Genomic DNA, 27402 nt, shown 5'->3' with positions numbered 1-27402 from the left:
GATAAATGGTGGTCAGAGGCATTTTGGGGCAAAGTGACCATGAAATTATTGAGTTTTAAATAGTCTGTGAAAAAAAGGAGGGGCATCAACAAAATGCTGCAATGGATTTACAGAGGGCAGACTTTGACCTATTCAGGATGCAGATTTGGGAAGTGCCAAATAAGGTACCAATTTTTTTTAGGGAAACGGCCCTTAAAAACAAAGGATTCCAAGAAGGATGGACACACTTCAAGAAAGAAATCTGGAAGGAGCAGAAACAGCGTGTCCCTTTGTGCCAAAATATGAGCTAGCAAGGAAAATGACTGGCCTGGCTGGGCATAAGGTTTTTGCAAGAACTCAGGGAAAAAAAGAGGGTGCATCACTTTTGGACAGACGGGGAGGAAACTCAGGAAATATTAAAGAATGTTGCTACATCATGCACAAAGAAAATTAGAGAGGTGAAAGCTCAATTAAGACTTAAGGAGATTGCTTCTGTAAATGATAATACAAATGATTTTATCAATACATTAATAGCAGAAGGATGGGTAAGGAAAATCTCCATTCCTTATTGGGGGGATGTGGTTACCAAAAATGAGGAAAAGGTTGAGGTACTTAACCCCTTCTTTGCCTCAGGTTTTAACAATCAGTCACGTTGTCTTTAGGACAAGTGTTCTCCTGAGCTGGTAGATGGGCACAGGGAGCAGAACAGCCCCCCTGTAATCCAGGAGGAAGCAGCTGCTGACCTGCTGAGCCACTCAGATGCTCACAGGTGTCTCTGGGACCAGATGGGATCCATCCTAGGGGGATGAGGGAGCTGGTGGATGAGCTCCCCAAGCTGCTCTCCATCATTTCTCATCAGTGCTGGCTCCCCAGGGAGGTCCCAGAGGACTGGAGGTGCCAATGTGAGCCCATCCCCAAGAAGGGCTGGCAGGAGGATCTGAGGAACTCCAGGCCTGTCAGCCTGACCTCGGTGCTCAGCAAGGTTATGGAACAGATCACCTTGAGTGCCATCACACGGCACCCACAGGATGGCCGAGGGATCAGACCCAGCCAGCTTGGATTTCAACATCTGCATTGATGGTCTGGATGAAGGGATTGAGTCCACCATCAGCAAATTTGCAGCTGACACCAAGCTGGGTGTGAGTGTGGATCTGCTGGCGGGTAGGAGGGCTCTGCACAGGGCCCTGGACAGAATGGATCCAAGGCCCAAATCCCACAATGGGAGGTTTAACAAGACCAAGGGCCGGGTCCTGCACTTGGGCCACTACAACCCCTGCAGTGCTACAGGCTGGGGACAGAGTGGCTGGACAGTGGCCAGGCAGAAACGGACCTGAGGGGACTGCTGGACAGCAGGCTGGACATGAGGCAGCAGTGTACCCAGGTGGCCAAGAAGGCCAATGGCACCTGGCCTGGATCAGGAATGGTGTGGCCAGCAGGACCAGGGCACTGATTCTTCCCCTGTACTTGGCACTGGTGACGCAGCAACTCGAGTGCTGTGTCCAGTTCTGGGCCCCCAATTTAGGAAGGACATTGAAAGGCTGGAGCGTGTCCACAGAAGGGCAACAAGGCTGGTGAAGGGTCTGGAACACAAGTCCTATGAGAAATGGCTGAAGGGTCTGGGCATTTTATCGTGGAGAAGGATCAGGGGAGACAAGGTGGTGTCAGGGCACAAGTTGGACTTGATGAACTTCAAAGTCATTTCCAACCTTGCTGATTGTGTGATTCTCTGAAACCACCTTTGAAGCAGTTGCAGGATGAGCCCTGGGCCTCTTCTTCAGAAGGTCCAGGAGCCCAGGTCCCTCAGCTTCCCCACACAGCCAAGGGAGGCTCCCATGGTGGGATGCTGTTTGCCCCCAACCTGCCCACGGCCACCCTGGGGCTGCTCATGGGGCTTTTCTCTGCTGAGCTTTGGCCTGGGCGTGTTCTGGAGAGAGCCTGGGCAAGGAGCCTGGAGCCCCCAGGCCCTGCCCTGAGGCGTCAGCGCTGCCCCAGCGGTGCCCATGGCCTGTCCCTGCTGCAGCCCCGGCACTGCCACCCCCAGCCCTGTGCCCGGCCTCGAGAGCCCTCAGGTCCTACAGCAACACCAGGGCCAGGAGGGCAGCGGGGCAGGGCCACGGGAGCAGCACTGCCAACACCAAGGGCTGCTGCTCCTGGGCACAGCTGCTGTGCCTGCCCTGATCTGCCCCCAGCCCTGCACAGAGACATTGCTGCTGCAGCTCCAGAGAAGGGAAAAAACCTCGGGATCTCCAGTGAAAACTCTCCTCGGAGATCCTTTAGTTCCTTTAAAAGCCACTGGGAGCGCAGTTCTTCACTGACACAGTCTGTGGCCACAGAAAACTTAGAGAGAAGGAAAAGAAGAAAGGACACAATGAACATCATTGCTTTGTGAACATCACTGAAAACTAAAACAAAGGAAAAAAACTGACAATCAAACCAACGCTATCAAAGATGAAACAATCATTACAAGTTTATTACAAGTGATTTGCAGAAACTGGCCAGCAGTTTAATGTTTCTGAAATCGTCCAGTGATCAGAGTCCACACTGCAGACTTGACCTTCTGATTCCTCAGGCTGTAGATGAGGGGGTTCAGGGCTGGAGGCACCACAGAGTACAGAACTGACGGTGCCAGATCCAGGGATGGTGAGGAGATGGAGGGGGGCTTCAGGTAGGCAAATGTGCCAGTGCTGAGGAACAGGGAGAGCACGGCCAGGTGGGGGAGGCAGGTGGAGAAGGCTTTGTGCTGTCCCTGCTCAGAGGAGATCCTCAGCACAGCCCTGAAGATCTGCACATAGGAGAAAACCATGAACACAAAACAGCCAAAATATAGAGAAGCACTTAGAACAACGAGCCCAAGTTCCCTGAGGTAGGATTTGGAGCAGGAAAGCTTGAGGATCTGTGGGATTTCACAGAAGAACTGGCCCAGGACATTGCCATGGCACAGGGGCAGGGAAAATTTATTGGCTGTGTGCAGCAGAGCAGTGAGAAAGGCACTGGCCCAGGCAGCTTCTGCCATGTGGGCACAAGCTCTGCTGCCCAGGAGGGTCCCGTAGTGCAGGGGTTTGCAGATGGACACGTAGCGGTCGTAGCACATGATGGTCAGGAGGGAAAAATCTGCTCCCATTAAGAAGAGAAAGAAAAACACCTGTTCAGCACATCCTCATAGGAGATGGTCCTGGTGTCCCAGAGGGAATTGTGCATGGCTTTGGGGACAGTGGTGCAGATGGAGCCCAGGTCGGTGAGGGCCAGGTTGAGCAGGAAGAAGAACATGGGGCTGTGCAGGTGGTGGCCGCAGGCTACGGTGCTGATGACGAGGCCGTTGCCCAGGAGGGCAGCCAGGGAGATGCCCAGGAAGAGGCAGAAGTGCAGGAGCTGCAGCTGCCGCGTGTCTGCCAACGCCAGCAGGAGGAAGTGGCTGATGGAGCTGCTGTTGGACTTTTGCTGCATTGGGGTCTTGAAATCTGTTGAAGGAAGGAAGAAAGTGACTTTGAGGGAAGATTTCTCGCAGTACAGTCAAAGGTCTTTCTCACAGACCAGTCCCTGCCACTAAACATATCCCCCTTGTCTATGTCTAGGAGAACTTCCTTCACCTTGGTTGCTCAAGCCCTGATTGCTGCTGGCCAGTGTTCAGTGAGGAGTCGGACCTTGACCTGCAGGACACCTGCAAGTCAGTCCTGACCCCCAGTCAGTGCAGGGGAACAATGAGGGCAGGGGCCAGTCCTAGGGTTTGAACTTGAGTCTCCTCCTAAGGCACAGAAGACACCAAGTGAAAGGGATAGGGATTGCAGGTGGCAGAACAAGAGATTCTGCTGCATCTGGATAGAACAGAGAGTCCAGTGAGGCAGGGGCATTGTCTGAGCCTTAGTGCAGACTGAGGGGAGCTGCTCTGTCCCTCTCTCCTGTTCCCAGCAGCTCTGGATTTGCACCTTTCTAAACTCCAATCCTGTGCTACCCTAGAAAGCCAGGTGACACTGCTGAGAGCAGAGGGATCCCTGGCACACAAAGTGGCCCCTGCCTTTCCCTAAATCAGGGAGATTCGGCTCATTCCCAGCCTGCCCTGCCCAGAGCTCCCTGGGGCAGAGGGAGCTGGGACACCCCATTGCTGTGCTCAGCCTGCACAGGAGGAGCCCAAGGGCTGGGCCTGAGCCTGCAGCTGGAACTGCCATTCCCAGAGATCCCGTCAGCAATGCCAGGAGCACCTGGGCAAGGCAAGGAGAGAGAGAGCCGGGCCCTGAGGAAAAGCCTTTCCCTGTCCAGCCCTGTGCAGCCCCTCGCAGGCAGCAGCAGTGCAGGACAGTGGCCCTCAGGCCCTGGTCAGCAGGCAATGGGCATATGGCAGGAGAGATGCCCTGCATCTCTGGGGCTGCTCTGCCGGCCCAGGAGGGGACTGAGGGCCCCGAGCCCCCAGGCTGAGGGCTGTGCTGGCTGGGAGGGGACACAAGAGCTGTGCTGCTCAGGGCAGTGTGTGCCCTGCAGGGCAGGGCCATCAGGTGCCACATGTCCCCTGCAGCAGGGCTTCCCTCAGCACTGCCTCCCTCCCTCCCTGCCCACGGCTCTGCTGCTGGAGCTGTCCCAGCCCGAGCTGTTCCTGTGGCCCCGGGCTCCTTCCCTGCCAGAGCTGCCAGAGCCCAGCCCAGCCCTGGGCCAGCTCTGCCCTGCAGCTGCTCGGGGCTGCAGGGATTAAAGAGCAGCTCCCCCAGGACTGGGCACCATGGAAAGGTGATGCTGGATGGATCTGGAGGCTGGGGAAGTGGAGGCACTTGCTGAGGTTCCCAGGAATCCTCATCCTGATGCTTTAAGAGCCTCAGCCCTTGCTCTGCCCTGCACAGCTGAGTTTCCATTGCTGCCAAGTTGAGTCAGGGAAAAATGGGAGCACAGATTGAGGAAAGCAGAAACACAAGCAGGAAACTCCTGCCCTGAACGAGCTCATGAAAAGTCCCTTCAGAAATTACCTGGGCATGAGCTAGAGCTCTGAGCAGCCCTGGCACACACAGCACCCTCTCCACAGCAGCAGGACCTACCCTGGCAGGAGTCACTCACTGCACCCACAGCTCCCCTCCAGCATCCATGCGGGCTCCCAGGTCGGCTGAGAGCTGCCCCTGGCAGGTGACAGATCCCCTGGCCTGGCCAAGAGCCCTCAGGGCTGCAGCACCTGCTCTGCACGACAGCGCTGGGCACCCCTGGCTGCAGCCCCAGCTTCAGCCCCTGCAGCCGTCCCTGGCAGCAGGAGCCGTCCTGCCCTGTCCCTCTGACGGTGCCCAGGGCAGCTCTGCTCTGGAGCACATCCTCCCCCATAGCAGAAAGGGCAGCAGAGCCATCCTTACAGTGCTGTCAGTCCTGTCCTGGGTCAGCTTTAGGAGATCCCTGCAGCCACAGACTGACTGTGTCTGAAGTGGTGAACATTTCTTCACAAAGAAGCTCAGAATTTTCCTTCCAGGTGTTTAAGCCTCTGTCTGCCTCACTGCTCTCAGGTACCTGCAGGCAGTGCCCTCAGCCCTGTTGGGCTGGGAGTGGAGCTGCTCCTGAGGAGAAATGTCTTTTTAAAGCTCTTCTTGGTTGCCAGGAGGTGCCTCTGTTTCAGGAGCCCAGCCCAGCTCAGCAGCACAGACACAGTACCAGGATTTTAATGACCCTCTTGGGGCTTTGGTGTTGTTTACATCAGACTCAGTCCCTAAGAGAGTGTTTAAAAAACTTTCTGAGAACTCCTACTCAGATTGAAACTCCAAAGTTTCTTGAAGTTTTAATGGGTCCCACTGACAGACATGACTGAGAAAATGTCCCCAGGTTCCAGTTAGAGCAGAATACTGTAGGCACTGATGACAGGTGGGGACAAACAAGGCAGAGGTGTCTCTGATGCTGAGCAAACCTGCATGTGTTTCAGAAATGCAAAGGCCATGGCCTGAGCCCCAGCCCCTGCCAAGGCACATCCTGTCCCTCCCTAAGTGCTCAGGGCTCTTCCCGGCCCACTGGGATGTGGGGATGTGCAATGCCAAGGGCAGCAGCATGGGGCGGCCCCTGCCAGGCTGCTGAGCAGGGACAAGGAGGCAATGAGGCCCCAGGCCTGCAAGGGTCACTTGTCTCCTCCTCATGGCTCAGGCCCAGGCCCAGCAGCCATGGCCAAAGTGCTGCAGGAGTTGGCTCTGTCAGGGCCTTGCAGCTGCTGCCCATCCCTGTGCCCTGCGCAGCCCAGGCTGTCCTACGGTGTCCGTGCCCTGCACCTCTGTCCCTGCAGGCTGTCGTCATCCCCCAGCTGCCCCACCTGGCTGGGCCCTTCCTTTCCTGACAGCTCTGCGTATTGCCTGCCTCTGCCTGGCCACACAGAGCCTTGGGCTGCTCCAGACTCTTTCTGGGGAATGTGTGTCAGCACAGCCCTGCCCTGGGACAGAAATTCCTCTCCCTCTGTGTCCAGTCTGGTCCTCCACTGCTGCCCTTGGTACCATTCTTTATTTTTCAAGCTATTTTCTGCTCTGAAGAAGAGCTCTAATATCTCTGAAACCACCTTTCAATTCCTGCCAGGCTACTCTTTTTCTATTCTCAGTTTTCACACCACTGAGACCTGGGCCCTCATTCTCTGTATGAGTCATGTGCTTAAGGCCTCCAAATTTCATCTTGGGTGTCTTTTGTGTCCTCCAAGGTCTTTTCAGATTAAAACATTGTAATCATACATAACCCAAGAAAGACTGTGTTTATTTTTAGGCCTTTAGTGGCAGAAAAAGGGGAATGCCTTTAAAATGGATAAGGATAAATTTAGATTTGATATAAGGACAAAATATTTTATGGTAGGTTGACAAGACAGAAAAACAGGTTGTCAGTGGGAGTGGATGTCCCATCCCAAAGGTGTTCAAAGTCAGGAGATATTAGCATCCTGCACCCTGGTCCAGTGGTTGCTGTGCCTTCCCATAGCAGGGACAGTGCAGTAGAGGATATTTTTGGGCCATTCTAATTAAAAGCAAAAAAAAATTACTTCAAGGAAAGTTCTGACACTTCTTCCTGAAAGACTCACCAAGGGAGTCTATGGCAGAGCTTTCCTGCATGACCTTGCCAGTTGAGCATGGGGGGGTTCTGAGATACATGATAAGCATCCACAAAGGGCATTTGGAGCCTGTGCAAGATTTCCCATGGGATGTCTGAGAAAAGAACCGAGGAACGGAAAGGATTCAGAGATCAAAGTGGTTTTATGAGGAACAGGCATAAGAAAACAGAGAGAAAGAAGGATAAAAACAATATCATAATGTATAAAAAGAGTTTACAGTATTTGCTGGTCAGGACAAGTTTTGGCTGTGCCCTGTAGCTGATCCCCAAAGCCTGTGGAATTTTCCTAAACCCTTGATTGTCAACAACTCTCTGGGACAAGGCAGCTCTCTCTGCTGTGGTACTGAGGGATGTCCAAGTGCCAGATACTGGAGTGGGGACCACAAACCATCAGGGTCTCAGCTTATATCCAGGCTTGAATGCTTGGTACCTCCCTCTGGGCGGAGGATCTCCCAATGGGATAGTGAGTCATGTGATAAGGCCTGATGGGCCCATTAGCAGGAGGTAGTCCAGGAGGGGGTCATCTGTGAGCTGTGCAGCAAAGGTGCTGATGGGCTCATTAACAGAAGATAAGACAGAGTGGAGGAGGCAGGGAGCACTGCCTCACCTGGTTTCAACAGTTCATGAAGATGGTGATAGAATATACTTCAACCCAGGACATTGCCCCTCTCCGTAGACACGTGAGCGTTGTTCACTTTCGGGATGACCCCGGCTGTGTCAGGGGGTACTGCTACGTGGACACAAGACAGCCGGTCCTGTCCTTCTGAGTCCCAGCAGTGCCTCGCAGCAGTCCTGCATCTCCATCAGGATGCCGGCCAAGAGAGGTCCTGGAAGCTGAGGGAGCTGATTTGAAGCTTGCACGGGTGCCTACAGGTCAAGGCCAAGGGCGTTCCCTCAGGATAGAGCAGTCCTGAGAGGTCTCTAGAATTCAAAGAAATCAGCAGACAAATGCATTGTCCACCAAAAGCTCTTTGATTGGCAGGAGGTTAGGGCTCTGCACCCCACCACAAGGCTTCTTTGCCACATCCAAATTGCAGTGGGTTTCTGTAGGAATTCTATCAAAAATACCTTCCGTCTTTAGACTGCTGAGGTGATTCCATAGGCAGGGGCTTAGAAAGAAACACATTGCCTCAGAATCCTAGACTTTAAGCTAATGTCCACCTGCTGGCCAGGAGGAGTCTCAGCGCACCAAAGCAGCTCATCTTCCTCACCCCTTCCCTGCACAGGGCTTATTCCATAGCCGCCCTTAGGTCTTCCCCAAGGCTATGTCTAAAGCTTTTTGTCAAGTCACTCTCTTGCCAAGTTAGGCTTCCAGGTTTTTCTTATGTTAACTGGTGCTAAGTACTTCTGGATATGTGTGCTAAGTACTCTTTCCTTCTGTCAATTGCCTGTGCTTCCTTACATCAAACAAAGGCCTTGTTTCATTCCTAAATGTGCCTGAAGCTGGCCCAAGTCTTTTGGCACTGCTTGCTTTCCTGTGGCATGTTCTACCTCCCCCGCGAGGAAAGAGGGAGCTGGAGAAAGAGCTTGCCAGGCTGCTCTCCATCCTTTACCAGCAGTCCTGCTTAAGCGGACAAGTCCGAGCTGAGCGCAAATGGAACAGCCGAGCACGGGAAGGGTGGGTGGGAAGGATGATCCAGGAACCGTAGGCCTGGCAGCCTGAGCTTGCTGCCGGGTAAGGCCTTGGAGCACATCCTCGCAAGTGCCATCCCACGGCACGTGCAGGGAACCAGGGGGTGGGAAAGCTCTGCGGAGGGATGGGGACAGCTGCGGGTCCTGGCAGGGCATTGAGCTGGGGTTGGTGTTGCTGGGCGTGTTGGGGAAGGAGTCGTCTGGAAGAGGAGAGGTCTAGGCTGGAACTGGAGTCACTTTGAAGGCACCACCTGTGATATGGTACAGCTTTGGTTATGGAGGACAGAAGGAATAGCTGGGACTTTTTCTCCTAGTCATCCTGCTTCTCCTGCAGAGAAGAGGAGGGGAGAGCTGTGCTTTCTTGGCCACTTAGATATCTGTAGCAGGGGCAGGATTAGCCCTTTTGCAATCTACTAATTTGTTTGGGCTGTTTTTGTAACACTGAGTGGACTTTCATTCGTGGAGAGCTTTTACTCCTTAAGAGACTTAGGTTCTTATCATGCCATCCTAGAAAAATATTTGAAACCAAAGTAAGGCCTTTATTTTGCCTCTGTGTGGTCTTCTGCTTTGTAAAGGGACATTCAGTGGATGACCTTAAGGCAAATGTGTTGCTGCTTTGAGGTGGGAAGGAAACTTCCAAATCTGTCAGGTTCTCAGGCCATTGCTATGAATTTAGGAAGTTTGCAACTTTTTGGAACTACTTGAGTTGAGTAATGGGAAGAAAAGCTTTCCTGAATTGAAGATTCTTAAATGCCAGATCCCTCTCTGCCTTTGCTGCCAGGGTGATTTTGTGCTTCAGGAAATGGCTCCAAGTAGAAAACAATTTCAGCATGGAGTAACAGCTTCTGACAGAGAGCAACAGTTGCCAGCACTTGCTCCAGGTGCTCCTGCCCACATGCCCTGTAGGAAGGAGCACGGCCCCCAGCGCACATTGGCTTTGGCTGCCCTGTGGCAGAGAAGCGCCCCGGGGCACAGGTCTCTGGGGCAGGAGATGACACCAGCACTGCCAGGGCTCGGGGGGCGGCAGCTCTGCTTGGGCGGGGGCTCCGTCACACCTGCCGATTTCAGCGCTCCCCTGGCCCCAGGGCTCAGAGCAGCATCCGTGCCCTGGCCCACACGTTCCTCGTCTGTGTCACACCCGCGGGTTTAGGACGGCCAGCGGATGGGGACGTGTCCCAGGGAGGCCGCGCCAGCTTCTGTGCAAGGCCCCGTGGCCTTCCCGCTGCGGCTGCGCCGGCAGCCCTGAGGGCTCCTTCTGCTGCCCTGGGCCCGCAGAGCAGGGCAGCGTTTGCCCACGGTTTGAGCCGCTCCGAAAGATGCTGTCTCAGGGCTGTCTTCGACACTTGGGGTGAGGGATTCCTTCCAACCTGGGCCACTTTGGCTGGGCTCGGGGCAGCCCCGGGGAAGGTGGCAGTGTGTGCATTGGCCCTTTGTGACACGGTGCAGCAGCGGGGTCACCGTGGCATGGAACGGGACAGGGTGTCAAAGGACCCTTTGTGACCCGTGGTGACATAGGTGCTGGCAGTGGCGCAGCCAGGCCACAGTGCTCGGAGCAGGCGACGGGACAGGATGGGATAGAGTGGTGTCGTGAGGAGGCCCCCTAAGGCACACTCATTCCCGTCTGATCCGGAGCTTTTCCGAGGCGTTATTCCTACAGCTGACCTCGAGGCCAGACCACAGGACTTGGTGACCTGTGGCCTACCCGAGGCTTCTCTTTTGCACGTACCATCGAGGACTTGTTGACTCGAAGCTCTTCTGAGCCACCTCTCTAGAAGGCGCCCTCAACACCACACTCTGGCATGGCGGGCAGATTTCTTGGCCTCTTCAAAGTCTTCAGGGGGGAAAGAAAGCAAGCCCATGGAGCACAACAGCCTGAAGAGCCAGAGCAGTTCCAGCCAGTGCAGGATGGTGAGTGGCAGAACTGGGCCACAGGGCTGATGGCTGCAGCCAGCTTGGCTCCGTCCTCTCCCACCTGTTGTGGACATGCCCAGGGACAGGACGGAAGAGGGGCTGGGGCTGAACCTGGCAGCACCCATGCTCCATCCCCTGGGGCATCCCGGGGCAGTCCCAGCCCGGGGAGGACAGGGCTGGGCTGTGTTCTCCGGCCTCTCCCGCAGCCCCTCAGCTCTGCCTGCTCTCGCTCTTTGCCAGATGCAGCCACGGACGGCACACAAGAGCACAGGCCTGCCAGTGGCCACTTCCGCAGGACACTGAAGGTACCTGCAGCCCTCCCCACCTGGGCTGGGCCTGCTGTCACTGCTCAGCCGAGCACCGCGCTTGGAGCGTTCCATGGAACATCACTGGCTTTGTTCCCCTGCAGATGTTCCCAAAATTCCTGCGCATTCAGCGTAGGAACACCAGCACCACTGCAACTGCAGGTACAGCCAAGCTTAACTCCAGGCTGACCAACTGCCAGGCAGAGCCTGATGTCAGCACAAATTTGACTGCACGCTCAGAAAATTTTGTCACTGCAGTGAATGATCTCCGGGCGAAGGCTGTCGTCACGGAAATGACCGAGGGCACGACCATCACAGACACTGCCACCAGAATGACTCAAGGCCTCCTAAATACTGACACCACCCCCACTCCCACCATGACTCATGCTCCCACCGTGGATTTTTTCGAGGAGAGTTCTGTTTCTCCTCAGCAGCGGGTAAGCAGCCTGGGGCCAGGGCTGGAGGCCTCCCAGGATTGTGTGTCCCCTCAAGCCGCTGGGTCCTCTCAGCCTTTGAAGCCATTAGAGTACTGTGTGAAGGGAGGCTGGAGAAGTTGCTCCCTTGGACAGTGCTCCAAGTCTTCCCCATGCCTCCTCCAGGTACCAGCCATTGTAAGGAATATTCACCAGAGACTAGCACCCCATGTCACTGTGGTTGCCAGGATGCAAACTGACATTGTGAGGCTGGCTGAAGAACACCCAGCTGACGTGGTGCTGACCCTCCTGCGCTGTGCCCCAATATGTGACAGGTATGGGCCCACCTGCCTTGAGAGCTCAGGGCTCACCGGCCTTTAGGGCCATGGCCCTGCATGGCCTGTGCAATGGGCTCTGCCAGACAGGTAGACAGGTCCAGGACCCTGGGGCCCCTCTGTTTCCTGAGTCTGCTGCCATGCTCCCTCCCTGCCCTTCAGGGCACTGGGGCTCTGTCCCCTGGCCCCCAGACCCGCACAGGGCATGGTAGTGTGGCTGAGACGTCCCTGACACAGAGCTCTGATCCCACAGAGCTGCTGCAATGATGTGGAGAACCATAGGCTCATCGAGTTCCACAGTGGAGAAGGTGCTGCCAACACTCCTCCGTGTGATGGAGGACTGGCCTCTGCACAGCATGTTCACCTCTGATGGGGACAACAAGGACGTCTTTGCCCTGGCTGTGAGTTTCTGGGCATTTGCTCACCCCCAGGTCGCCTCTCCAGCAGCTCTCCATCCTCTCCCTGCCTCAGGCCCTAGGCTGAAACCTGGGCTAAGGGCAGGCTCAGGGGGCACCAGGCCCGCTGCTCCCCCTGCGTCTCCCCTGGGGCCCTGCCACATGGACACCTCGGCACTGAGTTGCTCTCCTTGGCAACTTCTTTTGCAGGCAACTCTGGTGGTGTGGGTGATTGTCCAGGTGCCTGAGTGCCACGAGGCACTGATCCTTCATTCCTCCCACCTGTTTGTGGCTTTGCTTTTCCATGTTTTCATCAGCACACAGCAGATGCCACCACAGGAAGTCGATCACTTCTGGAGAGCATGCCGAGAAGAACACTGCCTTCCCAGCGACCCCAACAGGTCTCCGTCCTCCTGTCCTTCCCACGTCCTTGTGACCAGTGCCAGTGCTCCCAGTGTGACCCGGGCTTTGCTCTGCACACAGGTTTGCAGTGCAGGCCGTGAAGTCCCTGCTCTGCCGGCTGGAGTGTGACAATGAGGTGATCGCTGTGGAGTCCAAGCATGGCTGGGACACGCTGCCCTGTGCTGACACTCAGCACTATGCTGTGGCTCTGCTGGCCGGGTGAGACCCCCTATCTCCCTGCTGTCCCTGGAATTTGTGCCCTGTGCCCGGGCTGCCCCACACAGTCTCTGTGGTCATGGGCCAGAGGGCCTCGTCACTTTAGGGATGGCCGAGCAGACGGGAAAAGGCTGTAAGAGGAGGGTGCACAGGAGTGGCCACCTCCCAAAGCACCCACGTCCCCTCCAGGGATGCTGGGGAAAGACTGCACCTCTATGAGTCAGTCCTGAGAAAAGTGTGCCCCCCCACCTCAGGCTCTTTGTTCCTTTTTGCCCCTGACAGGGAGATGCGCCATGTCTCCATCCCTTTGTCTTCCTGCATCGCAATTCATTTGCTCCGGCTGCTCAGCATTGAGAAGCCAGGCTGCGATCTGCCTCTCCTGGCATTCCTTGTGGAGGTGAGCCTGAAGGCCAGCGCGGCCTCGCTGAGCTGCCTCCCAGCTCTCTGCCCTCTCGCAGCCGCATCCCTGGCCTGGGATGGCACCAGCGCCCTGTGCTGCTGCCTGGGGCTGGCCCTGTGCACTTCTGGGCTCCTGCCAGCCAGGCCCTGTGCCACTGCCCTCTGCCTTTCAGGTCCTGGAGTGCCTGGACTTGACTAAATGTGTTGGCTGGGTCCTGAGGGTCGTGTTGAGTTACTTGCGGATCGAGTGCAGGCAGATGTGTCGCCTGGCACTCAGAGGCCTTTTGGTGCTCAGCAAGGATCCCCTGATGGTTAGAAGGGGACAGCAGCTGAAGCTGCACTGGGGAGAGCAGCCCCATGGGCTGGCTGGGCTTCAGGAGCTGAGGCAGCTGCTCCCAGCTCTCCTGCCTCAGCTGCCCGAGTGCTTTGGGACGGGCCTTTGGCCTCTGGGCCCTGCGGCAGCAGGCTGGGCTTGCAGTGCCAGGGCGCTGTCGCTGGTGCAGCTGTTGACGGCTTCACAGCACAGCCTTGTGTTCTACACAGGCCAGAAGAATGTGCTGTCTGTCTCAAAGCTTTGTGGATCTGCTGGGCGATGAAGATGGAGTGGTGGTTGCCCTGACCCTCCATGTGCTTACTGATATGCTGAAGAACGAAGACATCCTGATATCCAGCACCACCGCCCCAAAGCTGGCTGAGGCACTCCTGGCGCTCTTTAACAATGTAAGGTTCCGCAACCCGAGCCACAGGCACTGGGTGCTGCCCAAAAACTTTGTGCTGTCTGCATTTTCAGGCCTTTGCCTGGGTGGGCCTGGAGTAATCGGTGTAATCGGTGCTTAGGTTTTTTCCTTTCTTCTAGGAAAATAGCTTCATGCAACTGCTCTCCATTGACCTCTTCTGTAAGGTGATGGAGTTGGTAGTGGATGAGGGAAAAAAGCCCCTGAAGACAATTGTCAACAAGAGCCTGCACCTACTTTTAATCTACTGCCGTGATGAGAACCGGCATGTGGCAAATGTGAGGTTTTGTGCATGCCTGGGAGGGGGCTCAGCTGCCTCCTGCCCTGGTGCCACGCAGGCTGCGTCCTCCTCCAGGCCTTGGCACAGGGATGCGGGTCCCTGTGCCCTGGGCTGTGGTGCCATCTCTGCATCTCTGCTGCTCTTCAGGCCTCTCAGGAAACCCTGCATTTTGCGGCCAAGTTCCTGAAGTGGAGGGATCTGGAGGAGCTACTGACCAAGGAACATCCGTTGAATATCGATGAGTGTAAGGTAAGGATGGCTTGGAGAAGTGCCAGCCTCAGCCTGGAGAAGATCCGTGGCCGCGGGGCTGGCAGCCGTTGCCTCTGCCCAGTGCTGCACCCAGGGGCTCCGGCCTGCGCCCCACACGCCACTCCCTTCCTTGGGCCCTGCGGGCTCTTCTCCAGGCTCCTGCGGCCACGAGCCGGGTGCCCGTGGAGTCCCAGCCCAGCAAGGCTGTGGGGCGGGGCGGCACCGCCGCTCCCCGGGCAGCAGCCGGCCCTCTGCCCCCTCCAGAGCCTGGCACCAGCGGCTGCTGGCTGGGCCTCAGGGCCGTGCGGGCAGGGGAGGCCGGGGCTGGGCGCGGCCAGAGCCCGGCCCAGGGGCTGAGCCCACGCCAACCCTTCCCTCCTGTCGCTCTCTCCAGCTGGCAGACGACAGGAGCCGAGCGGCCGAGCACCTGCAGAACCCACAGGAGTCCCTGCCGGAGGCGGCCATACGGTTCATCGGTAAGCCACGAGCCCGGGCTCCCTCCCCGGCCCGCCGCAGCTCGGCCCCGGCCCTGACTGCTGCCCCGGCTGCAGCGGCATCCGGGCCCGGCGCCGTGGAGCCCCGCCTGCCCTCGGGGCTACTGCCGCTCTCTGGCAGCCGTGCCCTGGGGCGGCAGCAGGCAGCAAGGGCCCGGGCTGAGCCCTGCCAGGGCAGGAGGCCGTGTGGCCACAGGGCTGGCAGCGGCGCTGGCAGGGAGCCGTGCCGCTGGGGCCGTGACACGCTCTGCGTTCACAGGCATGGCCGTGCGGTACATGAGGATGTAGCAGGGAGAGCTCCAGCTCATTGCCAGGGGTGAGTGAGGGCGGCAGGTTGTCAGCGGCTCTCTCTGGCAGGGGAAGCTGCACTGCCTGGGCCGAGAGCTGCAGTCCCCGGCTCTGGAGGGCTTTGCTCCTTGTGTGGACAAGGACTGGAGAGGGCACAACACACAGAGATTTCAGGGGCGCGTGGGGGATTCGTGGCAAGCACCTTCTGGCTGATCCCAATGTCTCCTGCTTCCTTCTGGGTGGGATGGCCCTGGCAGGAAGATCTCCTAGGATTCCCACAGATCCCGGCTCTGACCATGGCTCTGTTCTTCTCTCTTCCAGCCCTTCAAACCCAGAAGCAAGACAGCAGCCCCTCATGTTCTAACCTGCAAAATGAAGCCCGTTTTCCCCAAAAAGCTCAACAACTTGGGACGTCTTCTGAATCCAGTGAACCAGTGTCCCAAGAACACACCGGGAGACACTGAAGAGGACACCATCTCTCAGTGCTGCTGGAGCTCCACGCATAGCTGAGGCTGAGCACAATTTTCATGGCTTCAGACCTCTCCCTCTTTGTAGTTAGCTCCCTCCCTCCAACCCTCAGACCCTGCCCATGCCCTTTTTTTCCCTCCACTCTCCACCCCTTTTGACAGTTCTTTCCCTCCCAGCCCTCAAACCCTGCCCATCCCCCCTTATTCCCTCCCAGCTCATCCCTTTGCTTCGCCTTCCATTAATAAACACTTTGGCTTCTTCACTTTACCTGCGTCTCTGTGGAGCTGAAGCGGCGTAAAAACCTGAGCCCTGGCACACACAGGCCCCTGCTGCCGTCCTCTTCCACGCCATGTTTTGTGCAGAGACACAGAGGAGCGAGGCCACGTCAGGCTGGAAAGGTGTCTGTGCTGAAGGTCCAGTTCCACAACACTGTGGAGTTTAAGGTCCTACTGAGCAGCCTGGAGCTCCTGGATTTTGGAAGAGCCAACCTGAGTATGCTCTGAACCCAGCTGTGAGGGATTCCATGGCAAGCATCTACAGAGGGCAAAGGAGCTTGGAATGCTGGAAGCTTTCAAGAATAGCTACCTGAAAGCACAGCAGTGCTCCATTCCTACACAGGGGCAGGGAGAGGGCAGAAGCAGAGACCATCAGGCCATACAGGGAGCTTTGGGTGTGCCTTAGGGCAAGTGAAGCAGCAGCAGCAGGGTGGCCGAGACTCGGACGCGTGACCGAGCTAATGGCCCGAGCGCCGTCAGGCAGTGCCGGGATCCCGGCTGCGGTTCTGGTCCCCAGATCTGAGGAATCGCAGCCCCTGCCTCAGAGCCTGTCAGAAAGCCAAGCAAGTGAGAGCAGAGGGAGGGCAGCCTTCCAGTCTCTCTTGGGCATGGCCACAAAGCAGCCCCTGCTTCTCCTTCCTCCGCCTGTGTTGGGGTGTGCTGATGGCAGCGCCAGCCAGGCTGTGCTCTGTGTTCCAAAGGCTGTGGAGAGCGGGCATGAAAAGTGCTGGGTGCACAGCGGAGAGTCCTGGAAGGTGCTGGCAAGAGCGTCCTGCGGGAACAGGGCTCTGGTCTCTGGCCGGGAAGAGCCTGGTTTTGCTGCTGTGAGCGCAGGCAGGCGTTGAGGCAGGTGAAGAGGCAGCAGGAAGCGTGTGTTTGTAGAGGGCCTGGGGCTGCATGTGTGAACCGCCACCTGGAATCACACTGGGGGAAATCCCAGCTAAAGCTGGAGCACCTGTCCAGAAAGCACCAGAAGGAATTCAGCCTTGCCAGGGTTTCTTAAGAGTGTGTTGGTGTTCCCCAGGAAAGGTACACATTTGGGGAAACGCCTCTGAGGGAAGGGGGCTTGCTGCAGAAGGAAAGCGCTTTCCTAGGAGCTCCCGGTGCTGTAGGAGCAACTGTCCCCCTTTGGCTCTCTGCGGTCCTTTCAGTCCTTGAGGCCCGTTGCATTCAACAGGTGGACAAGAGAAAGGAGAAGGCTGTGAAGAGCAGGTTTGGAATCCACCCGGACCTGCGGAGACCAAGGCCAGCACCTGCAGCAGGGTGTGTTTCCCCCCCGTTTGGACACAGGTGTGAGCAGGAGCATCTCTGTCCAGCTGCCAGCCTCAAATCTGTCTTTGAGAGCTGTGAATTCAAAGGCCTTCACGCACACACCTCTCACATCTTACCTGTCTGCTGTGTTTCAACTCTTGGCAATATGCATTTGCCTCTTGCTTGCTGGAAGCTGCTGCAGCCCAGAGGGCCGGCACCGAGCTGGGCTGTGTGGGCCAGGCGGCACGGAGAGTCTTGGCTGATCTTGGAGTGTCCATGGCCTCAGAAAAGGCTTGGAAGGTTTGCCTCCCAAGGCACCCTGCTCACTGGCTCTTCCTGTGCATCTTGGAGAGAACAAGGCAGGCATTTCTGGCAGCTGGGCATTAGCAGGCCTTCAAATGGGGGCGTGTTGTGGAGCAGGCACAGCTGAGACACCCTGAGAGGAGCCCAGCGCTCCTCGCCCCTCTCCGCAGACACGTGAGCATTGTCTGCTTTCGGGATGACCCTGGCTGTGTCAGGGGGTGCTGCTACGTGGACACGAGACAGCCAGTCCTGTCCGGCTGGGTCCCAGAAGTCCCTCGTAGTAGTCCTGCATCCCCGTTAGGATGCCGGCCAAGAAAGGTCCTGGAAGCTGAGGCAGCTGATTTGAAGCTTGCGCGGGTGCCTACAGGTCAAGGCCAAGGGCGTTCCCTCAGGATAGAGCAGTCCTGAGAGGTCTCTAGAATTCAAAGAAATCAGTAGACAAATGCATTGTCCACCAAAAGCTCTTTGATTGGCAGGAGGTTAGGGCTCTGCACCCCACCACAAGGCTTCTTTGCCACGTCCAAATTGCAGTGGCTTTCTGTAGGAATTCTATCAAAAATACCTTCCGTCTTTAGATTGCTGAGGTGATTCCATAGGCAGGGGCTTAGAAAGAAACACATTGCCTCAGAATCCTAGACATGAAGCTAATGTCCATCTGCTGGCCAGGAGGAGTCTCAGCGCACCAAAGCAGCTCATCTTCCTCACCCCTTCCCTGCACAGGGCTGATTCTGTAGCCGCCCTTAGGTCTTCCCCAAGGCTATGTCTAAAGCTTTTTGTCAAGTCACTCTCTTGCCAAGTTAGGCTTCCAGGTTTTTCTTATGTTAACTGGTGCTAAGTACTTCTGGATATGTGTGCTAAGTACTCTTTCCTTCTGTCAATTGCCTGTGCTTCCTTACATCAAACAAAGGCCTTGTTTCATTCCTAAATGTGCCTGATGCTGGCCCAAGTCTTTTGGCACTGCTTGCTTTCCTGTGGCATGCTCTACTTCCCCCGAGAGTAAAGAGGGAGCTGTAGAAGGAGCTTGCCAGGCTGCTCCCCATCCTTTACCAGCAGTCTTGCTTAAGCGGACAAGTCCGAGCTGAGCGCAAATGGAACAGCCGAGCACGGGAAGGGTGGGTGGGAAGGATGATCCAGGAACCGTAGGCCTGGCAGCCTGAGCTTGCTGCCGGGGAAGGCCCTGGAGCACATCCTCCTCAGTGCCATGCCACGGCACGTGCAGGGAACCAGGGGGTGGGAAAGCTCTGCGGAGGGATGGGAACAGCTGCGGGTCTTGGCAAGGCATTGAGCTGGGGTTGGTGTTGCTGGGCGTGTTGGGGAAGGCGTCATCTGGAAGAGGAGAGGTCTAGGCTGCAACTGTAGTCACTTTGAAGGCACCACCTGTGGTATGGCACAGCTTTGGTTATGGAGGACAGAAGGAATAGCTGGGACTTATCAAAAGCCTGATGTCTCTGTGGAAGTGAAGAACGACTCAAGAAAAATGCAGAACACTTCCACAAGCCAAACACAGGTCCCAAATGGGAAAACAAACAAACAAAACCTTGTGACCTACAGAAGGAGCCCATGCACCCTTGGGCTAGAGCACTGCAGAAGCCAAGACATAGAGCTTCACTGAGCCAGATGCTCACCTGGAGCACCAGCCCTTTGGTGCCTCAACATGGCAGATCAAAGCCCATTTCCCAGCTGTCACTGGCTGGGGCAAATGCTAGGTCCTGGCAGGACTGCAGCACTCAGCATCCTTAGCCAGCAGCAGCAAGTGCTGGCTGGGCAGAAACTTGCACCTCTGCCTTGCACTAAAGACAGCACCCTCCAGAATTGGCATTTACTATCTCAGGAAAATCTGACTCTGCTGTCACCAGAGCTGTAGGGTTGTGGTAACTTTGCTCATTTTGCTCCTCTTTGGCCTCTTCTCCAGCAGAAGAGAGAGCCATCAGCACTGCAGGTGGCTGAGGAGCTACCACTAACTGTAGCAATGTATCTGCAGCAATGTATCTGCATAACTTGGAATACAAAGTGCTCACGCCCAACTACCACCTAGAGATATTAGTTACAAGTAGCAGCTTTTTGGGAATATATCAAGGCCACAGAGACACAAACTGGTCTAAAAGGAAGAGGAGCCTGGGAAATTGAATACCAGGACAAGAAGAATGAGCTAGAGGCCATGAAGGCTCGGAATTATAGCCAATCAAATTGCCTAAGGGACGTGTGCTGAGCCAACAAAGCAGACGAACCAATCAAGAAAGGCATGAAGGTGTGAACAGTGGTCTTACAATCTATAAACATAGTGCAATGTAAATATGAAATGGCTTCTGCAGAAATCCTATTGGTTCTGTCGTTCAGAGGTACCGAGCTCCCACAAGTATCATTCAGATGTATTTGCTGGCAGGCAGAAATGAAAATTCAGGACTCAAGCTGTAGCCGAAAAGAGCAGGGAGATGCTCGAGGAGGCACCACCTTTGTTTTAGCAATTCAGCCAGCGAACGAGTCCTTCTGTGAAAGGAACCACTACCCTCCTTGCCTTCCTTCTGACACCTGAGAAGGACAAAGACTGTCCCAAATGCAATTTGCAGGCTGCCACAAGTCTGTGCTTCTTGTGTCTTTTCAACACAGCTCTACCCAAAGCTGCAGCCACAGCTGACACCAGAGAGGAAAGCCCCTGAGAACAGCAGAGTCTGTTGGGGCTGTTGTCATTTACCTCTCCTCCTGTGGCAGTGTTGAGTGCTTTACAAACCTCTCCAAAAGTCCGAGAAACAAAAGAGACACAAAGAAAGGAGAAAGCATTTAGATCTTGGAGTGCAAGCCAGCCCAGACTGGAGATCTCTGCTGGAAATGCCTAAAACCTGCAGGATGCAGAAGGGCTCTGTCAGAAGGCAGATGAGGCATTTTGCTCTCAAGTGCATGGCCACTGGGCCTGAAGCATTGAGGATGACTGCCTCAGCTCAGAAGGAGAGTTTCTTCTTTCTGCTCGGGTTTCAGTCTCTAAATTATGCAGTTCTAATCCTGACCATGGAGTATTTCCTTCAGCAAACTCTTGGAAAGAAAGCTATGATAGGGGGTAGGTTTCTCTTTCAGGAGAGCAAGATTCTTCTCCCTCTGTACTTGTGGACAGCTGTTTGTAGATACACAAAAATGCTAAGGAAATAAACACAGAGATGTCCCACGCTTGAGAGACCAGGAGATCTACCAGGTCCTGTTGCCTACTGCAGGCAAGACCTTGGCAGTGTAACCATTTGACAATTTGACAATGCCTTCTGGCCACGCTTACAAATTCTGACTGGTACTGAGAGATGGGACAATCTATCCTCAGTGTCTGAACATTTTTGCAGCTTGCCTGACTTCAGACTTGATAGATATTCTACCAGGAAAACACCTGGCCCATGGTTTTGTGGTCGGACTCACCCGCTGCCGATATTTTTGATTTTGATGTATTTTCTCATGGGATTTTCCACGCTCACAATTGTCCCTGAGGAAAACAAAATTCAAGATGCTCGCTTTGAAGCAGAGATCCCAGCTTCCAGGCGGCACAAAAGGCAGCCCCATTGCTGGGGCTCTGAAAACTTTGTGGTCAGCTGGGTAACAACAACAAAACAACCAGACAGACAGCTCTGAAGCAGAAATGGCCAGCAGAGACTGATTTTCTCCAGAAGTTCCTATGGGGAATCCTAAATGTCCCTGTGATATCAAACTGAGGAGGAACATTTGGTCCAGCTACGCTGCCACGTGCACACAATACGCTATCCTCCAGACAACAAATACACAAGACGTACTTAGTAGCTCCAGGGAGTCCCCCTCGATCTGCTGTTGCTGAGCAGCAGCTGTGTCAGCGCAGGAGATGAACCGACTGCCCGGGCTCACCTTCTCAGCTTGGGGAGCAAAGGCTCCTTGACACAATGCTCCTGCTGCAGCTGATTTGGTGCAAGAGCCTGTGTAGATCTGGGAGAAGAAATGAGTTTGGTTCAGAAAGGTGGCTGGCAGAGATGACCCTGAGATACGTTCCAAATGCCAGCCCTTAGGAAGATGCTGTCAGCCTGCCACACGCAGGGCTCTTCAAATGGATTTTTTGCAGGTCCACTTCCCTTTGACTGGATGGCTCAAAGCCAAAGGCTGGTTTTCCTGGAGTTCATGGCCAGATTCATCTTCCATTTTCAGGGATTTTCTGAAGGAGGACTGCCACAAGGACCATATTCCACTTCCTCCCAAGGACCATATTCCACTTCCTCCCTCTTTTCCCCCTCCAAGGGCTACAGACACACTTGCAGCTCCCTGTTCAAATGTTCTACCTCCTCCCACGGAGTGCTCTTGTCCTCCACCACAGTCAGGTCATGCTCAACCGGCAGCACTTCTGGTGGAGGCAGTTCCTGTGGCTCACACCAATCCTGGGGCTCCTCCTCCTCAGTCATTTGCAGGAGGCCTTTGCAGGCTGCCTGGCCAGATGTCAACACTTCCACCTCGAGTCAAACAGAACAAAGCAGTCAGAGACTACAGCTTGTCCCTGTCAGCCAAGAGTCATCAGCTGTGAGCAAAGGGAAAGAAGAGATTTTCAAGGGCTACAGACAGCTTGTTTCCATCCTCCGTCTTGGGCACCGTGTTCCACTGTTAAAACACCACAGGATCAGGAAGGGCAGAGCCATGGGGGAGGGAAATGCAAAGGGACTCCTCCTGGGAGGGACCTCGGGAGGTTTCCAGGCCAGGCCAAAGCACAGTCAGTGGAGAAAGGGACACAGGGAGGGGCTGTCTGTGTGCTCTGCCATGGCAGGATGAGATGCAGAGCTGCACAGACACCCAGACCATGTGGATCCCTGCAGGAGCTGATCTCACTCAGTGGCTCCCAGGCCTCTGCTGCTCTCTGGTTGCTCTGGTTTGATGTTCCCTGGTGGTCACACCCAGCCCCACACACACCAGTGCTGTGTGCACACACACCAGTCTCAACAGTGCCTGGGCCCCAAAGGACACAGGACCTGATGGTTTATGGTCCCCACGCCAGTATCTGGCACTTGGACATCCCTCAGTACCAGGAGCAGAGACAGCTCCCTTGTCCCAGAGAGTTCTTGGCATCAGGGGGTTTAGGAAAATGGCACAGGCTGTGGGGATCAGCTGTAGAGTATGGCCAGGGATGGGCACTGACCATCACCCCTGAGCAAACCACCTTGATCCCCCATCCTTTCCCTTCCTGGGGTCCTTTCTTAGATACTCCATGGGAAATCTCGCACATTGCCCAAATGCCCTTTGTGGATTTCCATCGTAAATCTCAGACCCCAACGCAGAACCTCCCATGCTCAGATGACATCATGCTGGAAAGCTCTGCCATTGACCCCCTTGGTGAGGCTTTCATGAGGAGGTGTCAGAACTTCCCTAAAATTAAATTTTTATCTTCTCGGTTTTTTTAAAATTGGAATGGCCCTAAAATATCATGTACTGCAGCCCCCTTGCTGTGAGAGGGCACAACTACCACTGCAACAGATGGTCAAAGCTCCAGATCTTGAACACTTTTTGGGATGGGGCACTCACTTTTGTGGACAACCTGTTCCTGTCCTGTCAGCATAAACACAAAATATTTCATTCTTATATCAAGTCTGAATTTATGCTTGACAATTTTAAAGGCTTTTCCCTTTCCACTGCCAATACAGGCTTGTAAAAATATGCCAATTTTTCTGGGATTATGACCACGATGTTTTAATCTGAAAAGACCTTGAAAAGACACAAAAATCTCCCAAGATATGATCTGGAGGCCACAAGCACAAAGCCCGTGAGACTAAGGGCCCTGGGCTCAGTGGTGCGAGTAGCCTGAGAGGGCCTGAAGGGGTGTTTCAGAGATGGTGGAGCCCTTCTTCATTGTGTGAAACTGCCTGAGGATGAAATAATGCCAAACGGATCTCCTGGGCAGTTCCAAACTGGACACAAGGAGAGAGGAATTTCTGTCCCAGGGCAGGGCTGTGGTGCAAAACATCCCCCAGAAAGAGTCTGGAGCAGCCCAAGGCTCTGTGTGGCCAGGCAGAGGCAGGCAGGACGCAGAGCTGTCAGCAAAGAAAGGGCCCAGCCAGGTGGGGCAGCCGGGGGATGACAACAGCCTGCAGGGACAGAGGCGCAGGGCACGGACACCGTAGGACAGCCTGGGCTGCACAGGGCACAGGGATGGGCAGCAGCTGCAAGGCCCTGACAGAGCCAACTCCTGCAGCACTTTGGCCATGGCTGCTGGGCCTGGGCCTGAGCCATGAGGAGGAGACAAGTGACCCTTGCAGGCCTGGGGCCTCATTGCCTCCTTGTCCCTGCTCAGCAGCCTGGCAGGGGCCGCCCCATGCTGCTGCCCTTGGCATTGCACATCCCCACATCCCAGTGGGCCGGGAAGAGCCCTGAGCACTGAGGGAGGGACAGGATGTGCCTTGGCAGGGGCTGGGGCTCGGGCCTTGGCCCTTTGCATTTTTGGAACAAATGCAGGTTTCCTCAGCATCAAAGACACCTTTGCCTTGTTTGTCCCCACCTGTCATAAGTGCCTACAATATTCTGCTCTAACTGGAACCTGGGGACATTTTCTCAGTCATGTCTGTCAGTGGGACCCATTAAAACTTCAAGAAACTTTGGAGTTTCAATCTGAGTAGGAGTTCTCAGAAAGTTTTTTAAACACTCTCTTAGGGACTGAGTCTGATGTAAACAACACCAAAGCCCCAAGAGGGTCATTAAAATCCTGGTACTGTGTCTGTGCTGCTGAGCTGGGCCGGGCTCCTGAAACAGAGGCACCTCCTGGCAACCAAGAAGAGATTTTAAAAGACATTTCTCCTCAGGAGCAGCTCCACTCCCAGCCCAATAGGGCTGAGGGCACTGCCTGCAGGTACCTGAGAGCAGTAAAGCAGACAGAGGCTTAAAGCAACTGGAAGGACAATTCTGAGATAATTCACGGAGAAATCTTCACAACTTTTAAAAATTATGAACTTCTTCATGGAGAAATCCTCACCACTTCAGACACAGTTAGTCTCTGGCTGCAGGGATCTCCTAAAGCTGACCCAGGACAGGACTGACAGCACTGTAAGGATGGCTCTGCTGCCCTTTCTGCTTTGGGGGAGGATGTGCTCCAGAGCAGAGCTGCCCTGGGCACCGTCAGAGGGACAGGGCAGGACGGCTCCTGCTGCCAGGGACGGCTGCAGGGGCTGAAGCTGGGGCTGCAGCCAGGGGTGCCCAGGGCTGTCGTGCAGAGCAGGTGCTGCAGCCCTGAGGGCTCTTGGCCAGGCCGGGGGATCTGTCACCTGCCAGGGGCAGCTCTCAGCCTGCCTGGCAGCTCTCATGGATGCTGGAGGGGAGCTGTGGGTGCAGTGAGTGACTCCTGCCAGGGCAGGTCCTGCTGCTGTGGAGAGGGTGCTGTGTGTTCCAGGGCTGCTCAGAGCTCCAGCTCACGCACAGGTCATTTCTGAGGGCAGGTTTATGAGCTCATTCAGGGCAGGAGTTTCCTGCTTGAGTCTCTACTTTCCTGAATCTGTGCGCCCACTCTTCCCTGGCTCAGCTTTGTGGCAATGGAAACTCATCTGTGCAGGGTAGAGCAGGGGCTGAGGCTCTTAAAACATCACACTGAGCTTTCCTGGGAACACGTCACAGGGACAGAGCAGCTCCCCTCAGTCTGCCGTCAGCCTCAGACAATCCTCCTCCACCCTGTTCTCCCCAGGTGCAGCAGAATCTCTCATTCTGCTTCCTGCAATCTCCATCTCTTTGCCCTGGCAACTCCCGTGCCTTATCAGGAGATTCTTGGTCCAAGTTCTAACACCAGGACTGGCCCCTGCCCTCACTGTTCCCCTGCACTGACTGGGGGTCAGGGCTGACTCCCAGGTGCCCTGCAGGTCAGGGTCTGGCTCCTCACTGAACATTGGCCAGCAGCAATCAGGGCTCCAGCAACCAAGGTGAAGGAAGTTCTCCTAGACATAGACAAGGGGGAGGTGTTTAGTGACAGAGAATGTTCTCTGAGAAAGGACTTTGACTCTTCTGTGAGAAATCTCCTCTCAAATGCACTGTCTTTCCTCCATCTGCAGGTTGGGATGTCCAGACACAGCAAATGTCCAACAGCAGCTCCATCAGCCACTTCCTCCTGCTGGCATTGGCAGACACGCGGCAGCTGCAGCTCCTGCACTTCTGCCTCTTCCTGGCCATCTCCCTGGCTGCCCTCCTGGGCAACGGCCTCGTCATCAGCGTCGTAGCCTGCGGCCACCACCTGCACAGCCCCATGTTCTCCTTCCTGCTCAACCTGGCCCTCACCGACCTGGGCTCCATCTGCACCACTGTCCCCAAAGCCATGCACAATTCCCTCTGGGACACCAGGACCATCTCCTATGAAGGATGTGCTGCTCAGCTCTTTCTTTTTCTATTTTTCATTTCAGCAGAGTATTCCCTCCTGACCATCATGTGCTACGACCGCTACGTGTCCATCTGCAAACCCCTGCACTACGGGACCCTCCTGGGCAGCAGAGCTTGTGCCCACATGGCAGCAGCTGCCTGGGCCAGTGCCTTTCTCTACTCACTGCTGAACACAGCCAATACATTTTCCCTGCCCCTGTGCCATGGCAATGCCCTGGGCCAGTTCTTCTGTGAAATCCCACAGATCCTCAAGCTTTTCTGCTCCAAATCCTACCTCAGGGAACTTGGGCTCGTTGTTCTAAGTGCTTCTCTATATTTTGGCTGTTTTGTGTTTATGGTTTTCACGTATGTGCAGATCTTCAGGGCTGTGCTGAAGATTGCCTCTGAGCAGGGACAGCACAAAGCCTTTTCCACCTGCCTCCCTCACCTGGCTGTGGTCTATCTGTTTCTCAGCACTGGCACATTTGCCAATCTGAAGCCCCCCTCCATCTCCTCGCCATCCCTGGATCTGGCATTGTCAGTTCTGTACTCAGTGGCGTCTCCAGCCCTGAACCCCGTCATCTACAGCCTGAGGAACCAGGAACTCAAGGCTGAAGGGTGGACACTGATCACTAGACGATTTCAGAAACATTAAACCGCTTGCTTATTTCTGCAAATCACTTGTGATAGAAGTCATTTTTGATACCACTTGTTGGTGTGGTTGTCAAGGTTTTATTCTTTCTTTGAGTTTTCAGTGGTGTTCACAAAGCAAGGCCATTGTTTGTGCCCTGTCTTGTTTTGTTTGCCTCCATATTTTCTGTGGTCAAAAGACTGTGTCAATGAGGAGCTGTGCACTCAGTGGTTTTAAACGAACTAAAGGATCTCCCAGAAAGTTTTCACTGGAGATCCCTTGTTTTGTTCCCTTCCTTTGCAGCTGCAGCAGCAATGTCTGTGTGCAGAGCTGGGGACAGATAAGTGCTGGCACAGCAGCTCTGGCCTGCTGGCCACACCATTCCTGATACAGGCCAGGTGCCATTGGCCTTCTTGGCCACCTGGCCACACTGCTGCCTCATGTCCAGCCTGCTGTCCAGCAGTCCCCTCAGGTCCGTTTCTGCCTGGCCACTGTCCAGCCTCTCTGTCCCCAGCCTGTAGCACTGCAGGGGTTGTTGTGGCCAAAGTGCAGGACCCAGCCCTTGGTCTTGCTAAACCTTCCATTGCTGGATTTGGGCCCTGGATCCAGCCTGTCCAGGGCCCTGTGCAGAGCCCTCCTACCCTCGAGCAGATCGACACTCACACCCAGCTTGGTGTCAGCTGCAAATTTGCTGATGGTAGACTCAATCCCCTCATCCAGACCATCAATGCAAATATTGAAATCCACGCTGGCTGGGTCTGATCCCTGGGCCATCCTGTGGGTGCCGTGTGATGGCACTCAAGGTGATCTGTTCCATAACCTTGCTGGGCACCGAGGTCAGGCTGACAGGCCTGGAGTTCCCCAGATCCTCCTGCCAGCCCTTCTTGGGGATGGGCTCACATTGGCACCTCCAGTCCTCTGGGACCTCCCTGGGGAGCCAGGACTGATGAGAAATGATGGAGAGCAGCTTGGGGAGCTCATCCACCAGCTCCCTCATCCCCCTAGGAGGGGTCCCATCTGGTCCCAGAGACACCTGTGAGCATCTGAGTGGCTCAGCAGGTCAGCAGCTGTATCCTCCTGGATTACAGAGGGGCTGTTCTGCT

At 55.3% G+C, this 27402-nt stretch overlaps 2 protein-coding genes across 2 annotated transcripts in view; one reads left to right on the top strand and one right to left on the bottom strand.

Moving 5' to 3' along the window:
* Positions 1-2482: 2482 nt before the first annotated feature.
* The window catches only part of LOC136302475 (olfactory receptor 14A16-like), a 168697-nt gene continuing 143777 nt past the window's right edge, over positions 2483-27402 (bottom strand). Inside the window, exon 3 of the mRNA XM_066205954.1 lies at positions 2483-3083. Coding sequence (XP_066062051.1) covers positions 2483-3083 — 601 coding nt within the window. The remainder of the gene's footprint in view (positions 3084-27402) is intronic.
* On the top strand, positions 25391-26323 carry LOC136302552 (olfactory receptor 14A16-like). The gene has a single exon (XM_066206027.1). It carries the CDS (start codon positions 25391-25393, stop codon positions 26321-26323), a length of 933 nt encoding a protein of 310 aa, XP_066062124.1.

Source organism: Chamaea fasciata, unplaced genomic scaffold (assembly GCF_029207755.1).
Source record: "Chamaea fasciata isolate MVZ Bird 193981 ecotype frontalis unplaced genomic scaffold, bChaFas1.0.hap1 SCAF_29, whole genome shotgun sequence".
In the NCBI taxonomy this organism is placed as follows: Eukaryota; Metazoa; Chordata; class Aves; order Passeriformes; family Sylviidae; genus Chamaea; species Chamaea fasciata.
This window is presented reverse-complemented; position numbering and strand designations above follow the sequence as displayed.

What these genes read in the sequence shown, in the direction of transcription:
- LOC136302552 (XM_066206027.1), top strand. Translation starts at nt 25,391, where the DNA reads ATGTCCAACAGCAGCTCCATCAGCCACTTCCTCCTGCTGGCATTGGCA.